Here is a 21,206-nt window from a genome sequence, read left to right as displayed (position 1 = left end):
TTTTCCCCTCCAATACATTCTTTCTTCTTTTGTCATAGATTATTTGACCATATAAATATAGGTTTATTTGTGAACATTAAATTCTATTCCATTGATCTATGTGTCTGTTTTTGTCCCAGTACCATACTGTTTTGATTACTGTATGTAGTTTTGTAGTATAGTTTGAAATTGCGGACTGTGATACCTCTAGGTTTGTTCTCTCTCAATATCACTTTGGTTATTCAGGGTCTCTTGAGGTTCCATACAAATTTTAGGATTTTTTTGTTACAGTTCTGTGAAAAATATTAGTATTTTACTGGGGACTGCATTTAATCTGTACATTATTTTGGATAGCATGAACATCTTAACAATACTAATACTTCCATTCCATGAGTATACTATATTTTTCCATTTATTTATGTCATCTTCAACTTCTTTTGCCCATATTGTATAGTTTTGAGAGTTCAGGTCATTTACCTCCTTGGTAAAATTTATGTTTATATATTTTAATATTTTTATGCAATTGTAAGTGGGATTGTTTGCTTAATTTTCCTTTCTACTATTTTGTTATTAGTGTATACAGATGCAACATATTTCTGTATATGAATTTTGTGTCTTGCCACTTTGTTGAATTCTTTTATTAGTGCTAATAAATTTTGGTGGAATCCTTAGAATTTTCTATGTATAATATCATGCCATGTAGAAATAGTAACAGTTTTACTTATTTATTATCAATTTGGATGCCTTTTATTACTTATTTTCTTTGGTTTGACTGCTGTGGCTAAGACCTCCAGTACTATGTTGAGTAAAAGTGGGATTGCCAAATATGGCCTTTATTATATTGATGTATAATATACCCACCATTGAGAAAGAACCATTGAGGTTTTTCTATACCCACTTTGTTAAGAATTTTTATCACAAATGGATGCTGAATTTTGTCAAATGCTCTTTCTGCATTCTACTGTTGAGATTATCATGATTTTTATCCTTCATTTTGTTGATGTTTTGTGTTCACATTGTTATGAACTGTCCTTGCATACATGGAATAAATACCACTTGATTACGGTGAATGGTCCTTTTAATGTATTTTTGAATTTGGTTTGTAATGTTTTGTAAAGGATTTTTGCATCTGTGGTCATCAAGGATATTGGTCTGTAATTTTTTTCTTCTAGTGTCTTTTTTTAACTTATTTTATTTTTTCATTTTTTAAAGCTTTTTCATTTTGAGAGAGACAAAGTGCAAGTGGGGGAGGGTCAGAGAGAGGGGGAGAATCTCAAGCAGGCTCCACGCTGTCAGTGCAGAGCCCAGCGCAGGGCTCAAACTCACAAAACTCTGAAATCATGACTTAAACTGAAATCAAGAGCTGGATGCTCAACTCACTGAGCCACCCAGGTGCCCCATTTTTTCTGGTTTGGTATCAAGTTAATGTTGACTTCAAAGTATAAATTAGGAATAATTCTTTTTTTTCCTTTAAAAATAATTTAAGAAGGATAGGTAGTAAGTCTTCTTTAGATGTTTGGCAGGATTCACCTGTGAAGCCACCTGGTCCTGAAGTTTGGTTTGTTGGGAGTTTTGATTATTGATTCAGTTGTGTTACTGACAATCAGTCAGTTCAAGGTTTCTATTTTTTTCCTGATTAAGTCCAAGGAAATTGCATATTTCTAGGAATTTGTCCATTTCTTCTAGGTTGGACTATTTATTGGTATGCACTTTAAAATTTTTTTTAATGTGCTGTCAGCACAGAGCTCAATGCCTGGCTCAAACTTATGAACCGTGCAATCATGACCTGAGCCAAAGTTGGACGCTTAACTGACTGAGCCACCCAGGTGCCCCTTCTTTCTCTTTTTTCTTAAGGAGTCTGGCTAAAAGTTTATCAGTTTTGTTTATCTTGTCAACAAACCAGCTCTTGGCTTCACTGATCTTTTTTTTTAATGTTTTCTAGTTGGTATTTCATGTATTTTTGGCCTGACATTATTATTACCTTCCTTCTGTTAGGTTTGGGCTTTGTTCCTCTTTTTCTAGTTCCTTTAGGTGTGAGATTAGGTTGTTATATGAGATTTTGCTTGTCTCTTTAAATCAACCCTTGTTGCTATACATTTCCTTCTTAGGACTGCTTTTGGGCTTCCAAAGATTTTAGCCCATTGTGTTTTAAATTTCATTTATCTTTATATATCGTTTGATTTCTTATTTCATTTTAATTAATTGACTCATTAATTGACCCATTAATTCATTAGTAGCATATTGTTTAGCCTCCATGTGTTTTGGTTTCCAGATTCTTTCTTGTAACAGATTTCTAGTTTATTCTGCTTGGTTGGAAAACTCCTTGCTATGATTTCAATTTTTTTAAGCTTATGGAGACTTCTTTTGTGGCCTAATATGTGATCTATCCTGTAGAATGTTCCATGTGCACTTGAAAAGAATGTGTGTTGTGTTGTTTTTATGTTGAATGTTCTGTATATATCTGTTAGCTTCATGTGGTCTAACGTCTCATTCAAAGCCATTGATTACTTGTTGATTTTCTTTCTGGATGATCTATTCATTGATGTGAGTGGAATGTTAAAGTCCCCTTCTGCCATTCTATTACTGTTGGTTTCTCTCTTTATGTCTTTTAATATATGTTTTATCTATTTAGTTAGTCCAACATTGGGTGCAGAGACTTTTATAATTGATATATCATTTTTTAACGATTCCTTTATCATTATGTAGTGCCTCTTAAAACTGTCTATTTTAAAGTCTATTTTGTCTAATACAAGTATTGGTACTGCAGCTTTCATTCACTTCAATTTGAATGGCATATCTCTTTCTATCCCTTATCTTTTAGACTGTGTTTTTTTTCTGAAGTGAGTTTCTCATAAGCAGCACAGGGATAGGTCTTATTTTTTTTATCCATTTAGTCAACATATCTTTTCTTATAGGAGCATTTGATCCATTTCCATTTAAATTAATTACTGATAAGTATGTACTTATTGTTAATTGTTTTCTGAATTTTAATGTAGTTTTCTGGTTTTTTTCTTGTGTTTTTCTTCTCTTTTCTTTGTAGTTTGATGATATTTTTAGTGTACTAGAATAATTTGCCAAGTTAATATATTATTTTACTTTAAGTTTAACTTACATTAAAAATCATGCAGGGCCATCCATACACCGGGACATTGTGCCTTTTGGTGTGCTTAATTTTTGTATTCTCCAGAATTTTCGAAGATAAAACTCTCACAACATAGAAGGGAGTCATAGCATCCATATTCCTTTGGCCCAAATAATATGATAATGTATATATTTTTTCATTTGAGGTTTATATACAAATGATATGGGAGTGGCTTGGTTAAAACAATTATTTCTAGTTGGAATAGAAGGTTGGTTATATAAATGTTAACTATTCACAAAAGTAGCTTTTATATAACACATTATAGTTTGCCAAGTATTTTAAGAAGATAATTTATTATGTGTAGAAGAGTAAGAAAGGTTTTATAACTCCATTTTCCAGATGAAAAAGCTAAATCCAAGGGGTTAATGAAATAGATATATCCTGATTCTTAACATAGTGTTCTCATTCCACCATTTCTAAAGGCCACTTGAACCTCTATTTAAGCCATGGTGAATTTAACAGGAACAGAATTTACCCTCTTATCTTAAATCGTAAAACAAACAAGGTAAAAATACATATGAAACAGTAGATTTCGGGTATTCAACAAAAGAAAACACCAGGTCATGATTATTGAGAGTAGGGAAATAAGACTAGCCCTATGAGTGTCTCAACTTGCTGCCTATAGAAAGTATCCAGATCACAACCAAGGGAAAATGAAGCCAAACCGACTGGAAGTCTCTCTGAGTTAAGGAGACAAAGGTAAGGAAAGAGAGAATGGCTAGGATTTGAAGAATGGAATACTGGAGAGGAGAAAGCTCACAGAGAGATGAAAACTGCACATTGAGAAAGTTATGGAGATTTGTACAGGGACCCCTCAAGTCTTTGGCTAAATACTGATAGACTCCAGTGTGTTAAGAAACTATTGAAGACAAGGAACAAACAGCTAGAAAAGATAAAGCAAACAATTCTCAGACCTCACTCACATAGGACCCAAAATTATGTATGTTCCCAACAGCCAGACTGGAAAACCTCATATTTTATGGAGCACCTAGGAAGGTCCTCGGAAGGATCTTGATTCAGTAATGGGACAAATTAGCCCTAATCTATAGGCAATTCTGGATTTGCCTAACAAAATGAAATCTTAAAAGAATTAAATAATTTTCAAGTAACATAAATATATCCCAGAAAAAAAAGCCCAATAATATTTAAAGAATACAAAAACATCCAGTACTCAATAAGAAACTGCACAATAACTGCCAATAAATGAAAAACTACCATGCATGGAAATAAATATTAAATAGAGCCTTACTTTCGTGAAAAGGAATTTATAAAACAGAATGAAAATGATAGATTATAGAAATAGTAAAGGAAAAGATTAAAACAGCTGTGGTAACCATATGCCTTATGTTCAAATAGGTAGCCAAGAAAGGGGTACCTTCCTGCACTGTTGGTGGGAATGCAAACTGGTGGAGCCACTCTGCAGTATGGTGTGGGGGTTCCTCAAGAAACTAAAAATAGAACGACCCTATGACCCAGCAATTGCACTATTAGATATTTATCCAAAGGATCCAAAAATACAGGTGCAAAGACGTACATGCACCTCCAATGTTTATAGCATCATTATCAACAATAGCCAAACTATGGAGAGAGCCCAAACAAATGTCTCTCGAGTGATGAATGGATAAAGAAGATGTGAAGATCTGGTATATATGTATACCACATGTAGGTATATGTGGTACATACACACACACACACACACACACACACACACACACACACACAATATGGAATATTACCAAGCCATCAAAAAGAATGGAATCTTGCCCTTTGTAATGATGTGGATCGAGCTAGAATGTATTATGCTAACCGAAATAAGTCATTCAGAGAAAGACAAATACCATATGATTTCACTCATGTGGAATTTAAGAAACAAAACAAACAAATATATGGGAATGTGGGGGGGAAGAGAATATAGAGAAACAAACCACATGAGACCCTTAATGATAGAGAACAAACTATGGGTGGATGGAGGGTAAAAGCCATAGAGAGCAAACTGAGGGTTGATGGAGAGGATATAGGTGGGGGATGGGCTAGATGGGTGTTGGATATTAAGGAGGGCAATTGTAATGAGCACTGGGTGTGGTATGTAAGTGATGAATCACAGAATTCCACTCCTGAAACCAATATTGCAAGGTATGTTAATTGACTATAATTTAAATTTTAAAAAAGGTAAAAGGAAGCACAAGCATGACACAGAAAGAAAGTGATTTATTAAAAGATCCAAATTGAATTCTAGAGACAAAATAAAGTACATAAAGTCCCAAAAGGTGAGAAAATGAAGAAAACTATTTTAAAATTAAACGCTGAAAAAGTTTTAATATTATAAAACTATGAATGCACATAGCAAGAAACTGAACATATCCCAAGAAAAAAGCTGAAGAAAATGGTATCTCATACTCCAATAGCTGAAATCCAAGGAAAATAATAAAATCTGAAAAGCAACTGGGGGAATATTTGTTTTATTGGTGTTGAGTTGTATAAGTCATTTATGTATTTTTGATATTAACCCCTTATTGGATATATATTTGCAAATATCTTCTCCCATTCAGTAAGGTGCATTTTTGTTTTATTGATGGCTTCTTTCATTGTGCAAAAATTTTAATTTTTAATTATCCCAGTAATGTGTTTTTCCTTTGCATGGGGAACATGTCTAGAAAAATATTGCCACTACCAATGTCAAAGACATTGCTTCCTTTATTTTCTTCTAGGATTTTTATGGTTTCATATCTCACATTTAGGTCTTAATTTATTTTGAGTTTATTTTGTGTATGGTGTAAGAAAATAGTCAAGTTTTATTCTTTTGCATGTAGCTGTTCAGTTTTTCCCATCACCATTTATTGAAGAGACTGCCTTTTCCTTAATATATATTCTTTCCTCCTTTGTTATAGATTAATTGACCATATAAGTGTGAGTTTATTTCTGGGCTCTATATTTTGTTTATTGATTTATTTGTCTGTTTCTGCTCCATACTATTTTGATGACTACTATCTGTACTATACCTTGAAATCTGGAATTGTGATAGCTTCACCATTGCTGTTCTTTCTCAATATTGCTTTGGCTCTTCACGGTCTTTTGTGGATCCATACAAATTGTAGTATTATTTGTTCTAGGTCTGTGAAAAATGTTATTGGTATTTTGATAGGGATTTTATTGAATCTGTAGATTGTTTGGGTAATATAAACATTTTAGCAATATTAGTTCTTCCATCCACATTTCTCCATTTGTGTCCTCTTAAGTTTCTTTCATCTGTGTTTTATAGTTTTCTGAGTATAGATCCTTCACTTTCTTGGATAAGTTTATTCCTAGGTATTTTATTCTTTTTGGGCAATTGTAAATGAAATTGTTTTCTTAATTTCTCTTTCTGCTACTTTGTTATTAGTATCTAGAAATGCGGTCAGTTTAAGGGTATTAATTTTGTGTCCTGAAATTTGACTGAATTCATTTATTACTTATAGTAGTTTTTTTGTAGATTCTTTAGAGTTTTCTATGTATAGTATTATACTGTCTTCAAATAGTGGCATTTTAGCTTCTTTACCACTGTGGATGTTTTTTATTTATTTTTCTTCTCCATCTCTTTTCTTGCTATGGCTAGATATGGAAGTGACCCAAGTATCATCAATAGCTGAATATATAAAGAAAATGTAGTATATATATACAATGGAATATTAATCAGCCATAAAAGAATTAAATCTTGTCATTTGTGAAAACGTGGATGGGCCTAGAACATATTACGTTGAGTGAAATACATCAGATTGAGAAAGAAAAATGCCATGATTTGACTTATATGTAGAATCTGAAAAACAAAACAAATGAACAAACAACAACAATAAAATTAGAAAGGACTCATAAATATAGAGAACAAACTAGTGGTTGTCAGAGAAGAGGAGGATGGGGGACAGGCAAAATGAGTGGAGTGAAGTACAAACTTCCACTTATAAAATAAATAAGCCATGTGGCTGAAAAGTATAGCTTAAGGAATATAGTGAATAATAATGCAATAAGTGCGTGATGACACATGCTAACTACACTTCTTGTGGTGTGCATTTTGTAATGTATATAATTGTCAAATCACTGTTGTACGCTTGAAACTAACATGTCAGCTCTACTTAAATTAAAAAAGACTCATTGTAAAGCTACAATAATTAAGACAGTGTAGTTTTGATGAAATAGTGGACACAAAGATCAATGGGACAGAAAAGATTGTCCCAAAATAGACCCACACATATCGATGGCCCATTGATTTTTTTACAAAGATGAAAAAGCAGTTCAATAAAAAAATTTCCTCAAATAATGGTGCTGGGACAATTAAATATCTATAGCCAGAAAAAAAAAGCTCACAAAACTTACCTGTACTTCACACCTCTACAAAGGTGATCTCAAAATGGACTATAAACGTAAATGTGAAATGGAAAAATATAAAACTAATAGTAGAAAACATGGGAACAATTTCTGTGACCTTGTGCTAAACAAAAGTTTATTGTATATAACAGTAAAAGCAAAAGTACAATCTATAAAAGAAAAATAACAGTGATAAATTGGGCTTCGTCAAAATTAAAATCTTTTCTGTGAAATTCACAATTTTTTGAAATATACTTTATTTTAATAAAATAAAATAGATAAGCCATTAGCAGGGAGAAAATATTTACCAATCATATTTTGATAAAAGACTTGTCTCCAGAATATGTTATGACTCCTAAAAACTCAATAAAAAGTAACATATTGAATTAAAAATTTGCAAAATATTTGGATAGTTCTACAAAATTGATATATGAATGGCAAATAAGCATATCAAAAATGCTTAATGTCATTACTCACTAGGGAAATATAAATTAAGATCACAATAGTAACATAGGATTATACACCTATTAGAATGGCTAATTTTTATTTGTTTTATTTATTTCTTTAAAGTTTTTATTTAAATTCCTGTTAGTTAACATATAGTGTAATATTAATTTCACATTTATAATTTAGTGATTAAACACTTCCATACAACACCCAGCACTCATAACAAGTGCACTGCTTAATCCCCATCATCTATTTTACCCAGCCTGCCATCTACCTCCTCTCATTTTACCATTAGTTTGTTCTCTGTATTTAGGAGTCTGTTTTTTGGTTTGCATTCCTCTCTCTCTTTTTTTTTTATCCTTTGCTTATTTATTTTGTTTCTTAAGTTCCACATATGAGCGAAATCATATGGTATTTTTGTTTCTCTGACTTATTTTGCTCAACATAATATTCTCTAGCTCCATCCATGTCATTGCAAATGGCAAGATTTAATTCCTTTTTGTGGTTGAGTAATATTCTATTGAATATATACACCACACCCTCTTTATCTACTCATCAGTTGATCCATCATCTGGATATTGTAGATAATACTGTTATAAACATAGGGGTATATGTATCCCTTTATTAGTATTTCTGTATCCTTTGAGTAAATATCTAGTAATGAAATTGATGGATCATAGGGTAGTTGTATTTAATTTTTTTAAATATCTGATAATAATAAATGCTGGTGAGAATGTGAAAAACCTGAAGCTTACATAGAATACTGATGAGAAAAGCAAATTTTTGCAGTCACCTTTGAAAACTGTTTAGTAGTTTCTTATAAATTTACACATATACTTATTATACGAAATCCCACTCCTTGGTATTTACTCAGGAAAAATGGAAAGACATTTGCAGACAGAAACTTGCATACAAATGTTTTTATTGACTTTATTCATAATAGCCAAGAACTTGAAATATCCCAAATGTCCTCCACTGGATGAATGGATAAACTGTGGTACATTCCATGCAATGGAATACTACTCTGCAATAAAATGGAGAAAACTACTGATTCAGACAACACAGATAAATCTCAAATGGATTATGCTAAGTGGAAGATATGAGTCTAAGAAGAATACATACTCTATTATTCCATTTATATAGCATCCTTCAAAAGTTAATATTATAGAACCAGACTAGTTGTTGCTGGGGCTGGGGTGGCTGGAGAATTATTTATAAGGAAGCAGCATAAGGGAGGGTTTTTTTTGTTTTTCTTTTTTTAGCTGTGGATTTGTTTTGTATTTTGGTTGTGGTGGTGGTTTCATTACTACATATGTTTATCTTAATTCTTAAAACTGCATATCAAAAAGTGAAATTTACTATATATATCTAAAAGTGAATAATAATAATGGATAAAAAGAACAATGCTAATAAAGACATATTGGCCAAATTAAAAACATTCAAAATGTTTTATTAACCTAGGTGCAACTCTGCAAATAAAATATCAGTGGTTTATCTAAAATTCTAATTTTTATGTTGGAAAGAATGTGTTATATTTGACATGGTGATTATTTTATGGGCTCAATCCATCTTTAGAATCAGTTTTCCAAGAAGGATTACTTATCAGTAAAAATTTTTAGTATATTATTAGGGCATTATTGGAGCTGTCTTTATGTATGAAATCAGATATATAATGACAATGTTATATAGCAATTTATCTGAAATGTTTCCATGGGAAAATTTGGCCTAAACAATGGGGAACTGCTAAAGAGAAGTCATTCTTAGATTCTTCATTTTTCAATTACCCCTGAAGTAGTAAGATTAAAACATTTTACTCATTGCTCTTCTTGTTTGAATAGAATGTATTGAGCATAATCCTTCAATGGCTATGGATCTTCACTAAACAGCCGAATAGTAAAGCTGAGAGCAACCCGGGAAATCCCATACCTGAATATGATAGATAAATTGAAGGGCCTACCCATACTTAAAGATATAAATATGATACAGTTGTAATATGCTTTACAACTTAAGAAAATGAGTTTACATATCCTAAATTATTTATAACAACCCAGAATGGTAGGTAGAACATGTCATATATTCTAGCGTTTTGCAAAGTGGGAAATAGAGGCTCTTAAAAATTAAGTGACTTACCTAAGAGTCCACAGTGGAGCTAAATGTAAAACATAGGTCATCTTATTCCCATGGGCTGGTATATGCTGAGTGAGTGACACATTGCAAAAAGTATTAGATTAGGATATCCTGGGGTAAAGCTAAATGACTTATTATTTCAGTAATCAATTCGGTTACCCTCCCCACTTCAATCCAACAGACCTCAATTTCACTGAATGCAATTGCTTGGCATTTTCTTTGCACATAAATAAGAACTCAACTTTCTTTTAATAGTTTCTTGTCAAATTGGTTTCCATATTAACACCCAGTGTTCTTCCCCATAAGTGCCCTCTTCCATTACCACAACCCCCTTCCTCTTCCCCCTCCCCCTTCAGCCCTTGGTTCCCTGTCAGTATTCAATAGTCTCTCATGATTTGCATCCCTCTCTCTCCCCATCTCCCTTTCCTCCTTCCCCTCCCTAATGGAGTACTACATGGCAATGAGGAAGAATGAAATCTGGCCATTTGTAGCAAAGTGGATGGACCACGAGGGTGTCATGCTAAGCAAAATAAGTCAGGCAGAGAAGGACAGATACCATATGTTTGCACTCATAGGTCTAACAGGGAAACCTAACAGAACTCAACTTTTTAAAAATTTCAATAGTTTATTACCAAGTTGGTTTTCTTTTATTTAATTTTTAAGTTTTTTATTTTTTTAATAGTTTATTGTCAAATTGGTTTCCATATAACACCCAGTGCCAAGTTGGTTTTCATATAATGCCCAGTGCTCCTCCTTGCAAGTGCCCCCTCCATGACAATCACCCCCTTCCCCTACCCCACTCCCTCCTCAGCCCTCAGTTTGTTCTCAGCATTCAAAAGTTTCTCATAATTTGCCTCATTTCCTCTCCCCAACTCTTTTCCCCCCTTTCCCCTTTCCATGGTCCCCTATTAGGTTTCTCCTGCTAGACCTATGAGTGCAAACATATGGTATCTTTGCTTCTCTGCCTGACTTATTTTACTTAGCATGACTCCCTCCAGGTCCATCCATTTTGCTACAAGTGGCCAGATTTCATTCTTTCTCACTGGCATGTAGTATTCCATTGTATTTATATACATATATATATTACATCTACTTGAACCATTCATCAGTTGATGGACATTTAGGCTCTTTCCATCATTCGCTATTGTTGCAAGTGCTGCTATGAACATTGGGGTACATGTGCCCCTATGCATAAGCACTTCTGTCTCCCTTGGGTACATCCTTAGCAGTGCTATTTCTGGGTCATAAGGGAGTTCTATTTTTAATTTTATGAGGAACCTTCACACTGTTTTCCAGAGCGGCTTCACCAGTTTACATTCCAACCACCAGTGTAGGAGGGTGCCCAGTGTAGCAGGGTGCCCATTTCTCCACATCCTCGCCAGCATCTATAGTCTCTTGATTTCTTCATTTTAACCACTCTGACTGGCGTGAGGTGGTATCTCAGTGTGGTTTTGATTTGTATTTCCCTGATGCTGAGTGATGCTGAGCATCGTTTCATGTTCCTGTTGGCCATCTGGATGTCATCTTTGGAGAAGTGTCTGTTCAGGTCTTCTGCCCATTTCTTCACTAGATTATTTGTTTTTCAGGTCTGGAGTTTGGTGAGTTCCTTGTAGATTTTGGATACTAGCCCTTTATCTGATATGTCATTTGCAATTATCTTTTCCCATCACACTGGTTGCCTACTAGTTTTGTTGATTGTTTCCTTTGCATTGCAGAAGCTTTTTATCTTGATGAAGTCCAAATAGTTCATTTTGGTTCTTGATTACATTGCCTATGGGGATGTGTTGAGTAGGAAAATGCTGCCGTTGGGATCAAGGAGGCTATTTCCTGCTTTCTCCCTCTAAGGTTTTGATGGTTTCCTGTCTTACATTCAGGTCCTTTATCCATGTTGAGTTTATTTTTGTGAATGGTGTAAGAAAGTGGTCTAATTTCATTTTTCTACATGTTGCTATCCTGCTCTCCCAACAACACCTGTTGAAGAGGCTGTCTTTTTTCCATTGGATACTCTTTCCTGTTTTCTCAAAGTTTAATTGGCCACACATTCGTGGGTCCAGTTCTGGGTTCTTTATTCTATTCCATTGGTCCATGTGTCTGTTTTTGTGCCAATACTATACTGTCTTGATGGTGACAACTTTGTAATAGAGGCTAAAGTCTGGGATTGTGAAGCTTCCCGTTTTGGTTTTCTTCTTCAATATTACTTTGGCTACTTGGGTATTTTTGTGGTTCCATAAGAATTTTAGGATAGTTTCTTCTAGCTTTGAGAAGAATGCTGGTGCAACTTTGATGGGGATTGCATTGAATGGGTAGATTGCTTTAGGTAATAATGACATTTTAACAATGTTTGTTCTTTCGATCCATGAGCACAGAATATTTTTCCATTTCTTTGTGTCTTCTTCAGTTTCCTTAATAAGTCTCCTATAGTTTTCAGCATACAGGTCTTTACATCTTTGATTGGGTTTATTCCTAGGTATTTTATGAATTTTTGTGTGATTGTGAACGGAATCCGTTTCTTTATTTCTAGTTCTGTTGCTTCCTTATTGGTTTATAAAAATGAAACTGATTTCTGTACATTGATTTTGTACCCTGTGACTTATTGAATTCATGGATCTGTTCTAGTAGGCTTTGGGTGGAGTTTGTCATGTTTTTCATGTAGGGTATCACGTCATCTCTGAAAAGTGAAAGTTGGACTTCATCCTTGACAATTCTGATGCTTTTATTTCCTTTTGTTGTCTGATTGCTGATGCTAGGACTTACAGCACTATGTTAAACAACAGTGGTGAGAGTGGACATCCCTGTCGTGTCCCTGATTTCAGGGGGAAAGCTCTCAGTTTTTCCCCATTGAGGATAATATTAGCTGTGGGTTTTTTATAAATGGCTTTTATAATGTTTAAATAAGTAACTTCTATCTGGACTTTCTTGAGGGTTTCTATTAAGAAGGGATGTTGTATTGTGTCAAATGCCTTTTTTGCATCTATCAACAGAATCATAGGGTTTTTTCCTTTTCTTTTGTTATTGTGATGTATCACATTAATGGATCTGCAATATTGCATGAGCCTTGTATCCCAGGAATGAATCCCACTTGATCATAATGGATAATTCTTTTTATATGCTGTTAAATTAGATTTGCTAGTAACTTGTTGAGTATTTTTGCATCCATATTCATTAAGGATATTGGCCTGTAGTTCTCTTTTTTTGTTTGGTCTCTGGCTTAGGAATCAAAGTGATATGTGCTTCATAGAATGAATGAGTCCAGAAGTCTTCCTTCCATTTCTATTTTTTGGAATAATTGGCAAAGGTTTGGTGTTAACTCTGCTTTAAATGTCTGGTAGTATTCCACTGGGAATTCATCCGGCCCTGAGCTTTTATTCATTGGGAGATTTTTGATAACTGATTTGATTTCTTCACTGGTTATGGGTCTGTTCAGATTTTCTATCTCTTCCAGTTTGAATTTTGGTAGTGCATGTGCAATTAAGAATTTGTCCATTTCTTCTAGATTGTGCATTTTGTTGACTATAATTTTTCATAGTAATCTCTGGTGATTGCTTGTATTTCTGAGGGATTCGTTGTAATAGATCCATTTTCATTCATGATTTTGTCTATTTGGGTGCCTCTCTTTTCTTTCTGAGGAGCCTAGCTAGAGGTTTATCAATTTTGTTTATTTTTTTCAAAAAACCAACTCATGGTTTCATTGATCTGTTCAATTGTTTTTGTGGATTCTATCTTGTTTATTTATGCTCTGATCTTCATTATTCTCTTCTTTTGCTGGGTTTGGGTGCTCTTGCTGCTCCCTTTCTAGTTTCCTTAGGTGCTATGTTAGATTTTGAGTTTGTGCTTTTTTCTAGTTTGTTGAACTAGGCCTGGTTTGCAATAAACTCTTCTTGGTACTACCTTTGCTTCATCCCAGAGAATTTTGATTGTTGTATTTTCAATTTTTTTTGTTTCTATATATTTTTAAATTTCTTCTCTAATTGCCTGATTGGCCCAATCATTCTTCTGCAGGGTAGTTTTTAACCTCCACATTTTTGGAGGTTTTCCAGTCTTTTTCCTGTAATTGATTTCAAGTTTCATGGCATTGGGATCTGAAAGTGTGCATGGTATGATCTCAGTTCTTTTGTATTTATCGAGGGATGTTTTATGTCCCAGTATGTGATCTGTGTTAGAGCATGTGCCATGCGCAATCGAGAAGAAAGTGAATTCCCTAGCTTCAGGATGCAGAGGTCTAAATATATTTATGAATTCTATCTGTTCCATTGTGCTATGCAGGTCCATTGTTTCTTTAGTGATTTTTTTGTATGGTTGACCTATCCATTGTTGTAAGTGGAGTATTAAAGTCCCCTGAATTAGCACATTCTTATCAATAAGATTGTTTCTGTTTGTGAATAGTTGTTGTATATGGGTGCTCCCGAATTCGGTGCATAGATGCTTATAATTGTTAGCTCTTCTGGATGGAGAGACCCTGTAATTATTATATAATGTCCTTCTTCATCTTTTGTTACTGCCTTTACTTTAAAGTCCATTTTGTCTCATATAAATATGGCTACACCAGCTTTCTTTAGGCATCCAGTCACATGGTAGATATTTCTCCATCCCCTTACTTTCAATCTTAAGGTGTCTTCAGGCCTGAAGTGAGTCTCTTGTAGACAGTAAATAGATGGATTTTGGATTTTGATCCACTCTACTACCCTGTGTCATTTGACTGGAGCATTCAGTCCATTTACATTCAGTGTTATTATTTAAAAATGTGGGTTTAAATTCATTGTGTTCTCTGTAGGGTTCGTGTTTTTATTGATATCTCTGGTGTCTTATATTCTTTGCAACATTTACCTCATAGAGTCCCTCTTAGGATTTCTTGTAGGGCTGATTTGGTGGTGATGAATTCTCTCAACTTTTGTTTATTTGGGAAAACCTTTATCTGTCCTATTTTGAATGACAGGCTCGCTGGAGAAAGAATTCCTGGCTGCATATTCTTCCTGTTCATCACATTGAAGATTTCCTGCTATTCTTTTCTGGCCTGCCACGTTTCAGTACATAGGTCTGTAACCACTCTTGTATCCTTAGCTGCTTTCAGAATTCTCTCTTTATCTGTAATTTTGCCAGTTTTACTATGATATGTCATGCTGAAGTTTGATTCATGTTACATCTTAGGGGAGTTCAGTATATCTCTTGAATTTCAGTGTCTTTCTCTTTCCCCAGATTGGGGAAATTTTCCTGTATAATTTGGTCCAGCACCCCTTCAGGACCTCTTTCTGTTTCTTCCTCTTTAGGAACTCCTATGAGATGGACATTTTTCCCTTTGATTTGTCACTTAGGTCTCTATGTCTCTTTTCGTGCTCCTGTGTCAATTTCACTCTCTTTTTCTTGGCTTCCTCTTTTGCTATAACTGTGTCTTCTATTTCACCTGTTCTCCTCTCATCTTCTTCAATCCGTGCAGTGGCAGCCTCTGTTTTATTATTCACTTCATTTATAGCCTTTTTTTTTTTTAACTCGTCACAGCTATTTTGAAGGTTCCTAGTCTTTGTATCAATATCTTCTCTCATGGCTTCTATGCTTTTTCAACCCTAGTGCTTAATTTTTTGATAGTTGTTCTAAATTCTTGTTCAGTTATGTTGTTTGAGTCTGTTTTGAGCAGTTCTGTCTCTGTGATTTCTTCTTGGAGTTTCTTAGAGGAGAATTCTTTCGTTTTGTCATTTTGGCTAGCTTTCTGTCTCTTGTCAGTTTTAAAAGCTCGTTCTGCACTGTGCATCTATTAGTATTTCTCCTTTAAAGGAGACTCTCTGACTGTCTAGGGTCTGTTGTTTCAGGAGATATTCTTTTAATGGTGTCTCTCAGTTTCTCTTCTTATGCCTCTGATTAACTAATTTCCCTACTCAGAGATATTTGGTACTTTCCACTATGTGTGCTTTGGCTCGTTTCTTAAGGTAGCCCTGAAAAGGAAAACAGACAGACAAACACACGGGGAACACAAGCACACAGATGCACTGACAGAACAAGTAAAGAAGCAAACCAAAAGGGGACAAAAAATAAAGGAACAGGAAGGAAACGAGAGGACCAGAAAGGGAAAAAATAGCAGGCAGGGGAAGGGGACAGTGACAGCCAGTGATAAAGGGGAGTCTGAGAGCATAAAACCTGTGGAGGGGGGAGATAGGCTGAGACAAAGGAAAAACTATATGGATAGTAAGAGTTGATCTAAGCACAGCAGTGTATAAATGTTGGTTTTTTCAAGTCACCAGGAGGAAAGGGAGAAAGGTAGGACATAGGAAAACAGAAAAGGGAAAACATCAGAAAAAAATTAAAACGTTAAAGTATTAAGAAAAGAAAGAAAAACAATTAAAAATAATACGCAAAAACAGCAGCTCTCCAGAGCGGATGGGCATGGCTTGGTTTAGGTGGTTCAGGTCTCAAGGGCTGCTCTCTGAGGCCCTGCCTTAGTGGATGTGGGGAGAAGAATGGCGTCAGCCCAAGCTCTCCTCAGATCATGCATTGCCAGCCACTCTCTTGAGTCCAACCTCCTTTGCCACAGGCGGGTCTAATTGTTTCTTTTTTCTAAGTTCTGCTAGGATCTCAGTCATGGGCGATGTCTCCCTTCTCCAGGGATTATGCTATGAGTGATTCAGTCTCTACTTCTCTTCCCCTGGTCTCTCCACCGCCCTGCATCGCAGTCCCGCATGCAGCTCTCTGCAGATGTATGCGCCTGTGGACACACAGCTGCCCCGCTTGCGGCTCTCAGCAGTTCTATGTGCCTCTGGACTCACAGCTCTCTGAGGGCCCAGCACCAAGCCTCTGGGTGCTTTGTCTCCCGACTTCGCTTTGGTCCGGCGCTCCCTCCCCCAAAGTCTCCGGTCGCAGTTCACAGGCACTCACGCATCCGTGATGCTGTTGTCAATAATGGGTCTGTGAGCGCACGTCCGTTCTAGAAGATCAGAAAGCTGTGGCTTTTAATTTTTCTCAGTTTGATAATTGTGGGCGGGGGGAGGTAATGGGGCTCCTTACTTTTCTGCCACCTTGACCCTCCACCCAGAACTCAACTTTTAAAATGACGTTTTTTAAGGGCGCCTGGGTGGTTCAGTCATTTGGCATTCAACTTTGGCTCAGGTTATGATCTCACAGTTTGTGAGTTCGAGCCCCACTGCCTGGACCCTACTTTTGATTCTATGTCTCATTCTCTTTCTGCCCCTTCCCCACTTGTGCTTGGTTGGTCTCTCTCTGTCTCTCAAAAATAAATAAATGGCAATGAGAAAGAATGAAATATGGCCATTTGTAGCAAAGTGGATGGACTTCGAGGGTGTCATGCTAAGTGAAATAAGTCAGGTAGAAAAGGACAGATACTGTATGTTTGCACTCATAGGTCTAACAGGAGAAACCTAACAGAAGACCATAGGGAGGGGAAGGGGGAGCAAAGTTGGGGAGAGAGAGGGACACAAATCATGAAAGACTATTGAATACAGAGAACGAACCAAGGGCTGAAGGGGGAGGGGCAGGGGGAAGGGGGGTGGTGGTGATGGAGGAGGGCATTTGTGGGGAAGAGCACTGGATATTATATGGAAACCAATTTGACAGTAAACTATTGTAAAAAATAAATAAATGTAAAAAAATTAAAATGAAGGATTTTACAGCTGTTACTAATTTTTTTATAAATGGTTAGTAACTTTGGCTATTCAGCCATTCAGTATCTTGCCACTTAAACCAGGATAACAGGAATACATGAAGATAATGAGTTATTTTGCTTATAAGCCTTTATCTAGTTGTGATAGACAATCATTAGATCTCTTGTTGAAGCAGCTTTCTTGCTATTGCTATGAATTTAGGGGAAAAACCAGAAAGATCATAGCATTTTTTGTTGTCAGAATTGTAGAATCTGGAAGTCTTTTAGTACTCTGCATCTATTCATATAAGTGAGGAAGAACCTGCTGTGCTTTTTAATTTTTTAATATCATACTTAAGTAAATTTAACAGTTGTAGCCAGCCAATAGGAAAACATTCCTATATTTTATAGCAGTTACCACCACACTTGAGGATCACCCATCTCTTGCATTCTAAGATTTTTATTTTTGTAGTTAGAGCACTTCAAAGCCATTATCCTCATTATGCATTAGTGAATTGAAGTTTTTAGTCCTCCTCAGAATTCATTCCAAAATATCTTGTTTCTAAATCCATGCCAGATAATGTATTTTGGGTATTTTCCCTCTACCTTCTGGTTCCTCTCTTGATTGTAGTTGAATTATTTAGGAGAAGGAATTGTACATTGCTCTGAAAGCTGACAGACATGATAGCAAATGTTGCTTTGATGGATACCATCACCACCATCTGGTTCAAATATCCTTGAAAGTTTGGTCACGTAGCAGAATGAAATCTCCTCCAGAAAGTTAGTGGAGTTTTTTTGTTCTTGAAAGTTTCAGGGAGAAACTCTATTTCATTTTATTTTTTCCTCTATACATCCGATTTTATCTAATTAGATTTCTTAACATTAGATAAGAAGATGAAAAAAAGTCAGGTATATAAATAGCAATTAGATGGCTATATGACTGTCTTTAATTTCTTTATGAGACTACCTTATTGTTCAACATATCCAGAGAAAGGAAATTTATTTTTATTTACATGTCAGTGTACTAGATTGTTTCCATATCCAGTATACTAAAATGGTTTCTGTTTGGTTTGGCTTATGGTGTTTTTTTGTTGCTATTTTTCTAATTTTGAAGGGGCAATTTCCTTGGAAAGGATTTTCTTTCTGTAAACTTTTAAGAATAACAATTTCAGTGTGACCCCTTTTAATAAGAACCTGAAGTTGCCTTAATCTAATTACAAGAGTTCTTATTTATGAAATACATTACTAGAATTCATTCTCTTTTAAAAATAAGTTTGATCTGTCTTATAGTTGTGAGATTCACAGGTTGTTTTCTCTTAATATTAAATACATTGCATATTGACAGGAAGGATAAAGTTCATTATAAGCATTTTCTTGTATAATTATGATGGTGTCAATTTAATTAAAATTATGTAGTTTTTAACATAGTTTATTTTTAGTAAAATTCACATGATTTTGAATTTTTATTCATATACTATCATTATTAAAAATAATTATTTTGGTTAGTATTGCCTAAACTAAAGTTGTTTTTAGTCATCAACACTTTCTATTTATTTTTAAGCTTTTTAAGGGAGGTTTTGTTTTAATATATAAAAGGAACACCTTTATTCAAGAAAGAGGAAAAGTAAAAGCACCCCTTGGTTTCAGATCATGTTATCTGGTTATAAGACATGCCAAATGCCTTGTTTGACAAAGAACAGTGAGTATTTCTGTTGATAATTGACCATGAATGTATGGCTACCACCATCTCTGTCTATACTAGCTATAAACATTTATTACAGTGAAAGAACCTTTATTTCCCTATGTACTGACACTAACCAGATAAGGGTTTTCCTCTCTCTTTTATTTTGTCCTTAAAGTTGTTAGTTTTTAAGAACAAATTTAATAAGTATTTTCATTATATATAATTTTCAGTTAGAACCTGTCTTCTTTTAGCACACAAATTTTTGCCCTATACTGGGAATTAGTTCACTTAAAAAAATCATACAGCTTCAAATTACTGAAACTGTATCAAAGAACAAAAGGATACTAATTCTGCATATACCCAATTTTTATTCCAATTTTCAGGGTGTCTTCTTTTATTTTTAGATGAATCTGCGTTCTGTATTTACTGTAGAACAACAAAGGATTTTACAGCGTTATTATGAAAATGGAATGACAAATCAAAGTAAAAATTGCTTTCAGCTCATATTACAGTGTGCACAAGAGACTAAGCTGGACTTCAGTGTAGTCAGGGTAAGTATGAGGTCTTACTTCTTGAATTTATAGCTTTTTATTGTAATTGATAATTGGTTCAGAGTATGAAGTTATTAACATTATAAACAGGTTCACTTTCCTGGTGTAAAAATACTATTTAAGAAATAGAAGTAATCATTTAGTATATATATTTGTAAATACCTTAAAAACACTAAAAATTTTGCATTATAAACATGCCTTTTAAAAATCCCAGTCCTTTGAACTAATGAGTACATTTAAGATTGTTTATCCTATGCCTGGTTGAAACTCAAAATTAACTTGGATATAACCTACCAAAATGGCATCAGTAAAATTGGCATCTACCAAGGGACTATTGTGTACCTAGCATATTTACATCATGTACTTGAATTTTTTCATCTGGCACTTTAAATTTCAGTGTTTTTGTGTTTTTAGAAAAACTGGACCTTTTCATAAGAAAAAGACATGCATTTTAATGTGTTAACTAATGCATAAGGGACAAGAAATCCCAAAGGAAGAAATTTTCCTTTATCACAACCATAGTTATTCAGCTATAAAAATCAGAGCCCCTACACTTCTGTGAATGCTAATGAGAACGGATAGAGAGGAGACAAGAGATAAATCTAACAGAAGTAGTCACAGATTTTATTGAGTGCATTGGTCCTTTCGTGTGTCTCTGAATATGCTACAAATACTTAGGAATTCACGGAAATCTTAGGAATTCAAGATTGGCAACTTTCCCATTCTTGTCATTCATTAGGCTAATTTGGCAAAGAAAAACACACCTGGTTTTGAGTCTATTTTTCTTCTGGAGGACCTTCCAAAAGACCCTAAAGAGAAAAATCTCTTGATAAGCAGAATTCTTTGGAAAATCTATTTCTTAAGGTCTAGAGGATATATTCACCTTTGAACAGGTAAATATGACACCAATTCTAGGAGGGAAATATCACAGGATACCAGTTTTTTATCTGATGAGATCAATTATCATATTCAGATTTTTGTAAGAACTAGAAATATTGCCTATTGGTAGCTCTGAATTACCTACTTAAATTTACAGCTTGATTTTCTTTACTATAGAACCACAGGCTATTTACTGTTTGTTTGTTTGTTTGTTTTTACCAGATTTGGTAAAATTGTGTATAAAATGGGAAGAAAGTATGTGTTTTTATTAAAATTTTTAAAAACATTTTTATGTTTTTTATTTATTTTTGAGAGACAGAGAGAGATAGCGTGAGCAGGGGAGGGTCAGAGAGACAGGGAGACACAGAATCTGAAGCAGGCTCCAAGCTCTGAGCTGTCAGCACAGAGCCCGATGCGGGGCTCGAACCCATGAACTGTGAGATCATGACCCGAGCCGAATCCAGATGCATAACGGAC

At 34.7% G+C, this 21,206-nt stretch overlaps 1 protein-coding gene across 4 annotated transcripts in view; it reads left to right on the top strand.

Annotated features, from left to right (window-relative positions):
* The window catches only part of HDX (highly divergent homeobox), a 184,689-nt gene that overhangs the window by 14,664 nt on the left and 148,819 nt on the right, over positions 1–21,206 (top strand). For 3 of the 4 annotated variants that reach the window (XM_029930869.1, XM_029930868.1, XM_029930871.1), the window contains exon 2: positions 19,704–19,850. In XM_029930869.1, coding sequence (XP_029786729.1) covers positions 19,704–19,850 — 147 coding nt within the window. Of the gene's footprint in view, positions 1–19,703; positions 19,851–20,589; positions 20,744–21,206 lie in introns of those variants that run through there. The other variant, XM_029930872.1, reaches the window with a different exon arrangement.

The sequence above is a fragment of the Suricata suricatta genome, chromosome X (genome assembly GCF_006229205.1).
Source record: "Suricata suricatta isolate VVHF042 chromosome X, meerkat_22Aug2017_6uvM2_HiC, whole genome shotgun sequence".
NCBI classification, from domain to species: Eukaryota; Metazoa; Chordata; class Mammalia; order Carnivora; family Herpestidae; genus Suricata; species Suricata suricatta.
This window is presented reverse-complemented; position numbering and strand designations above follow the sequence as displayed.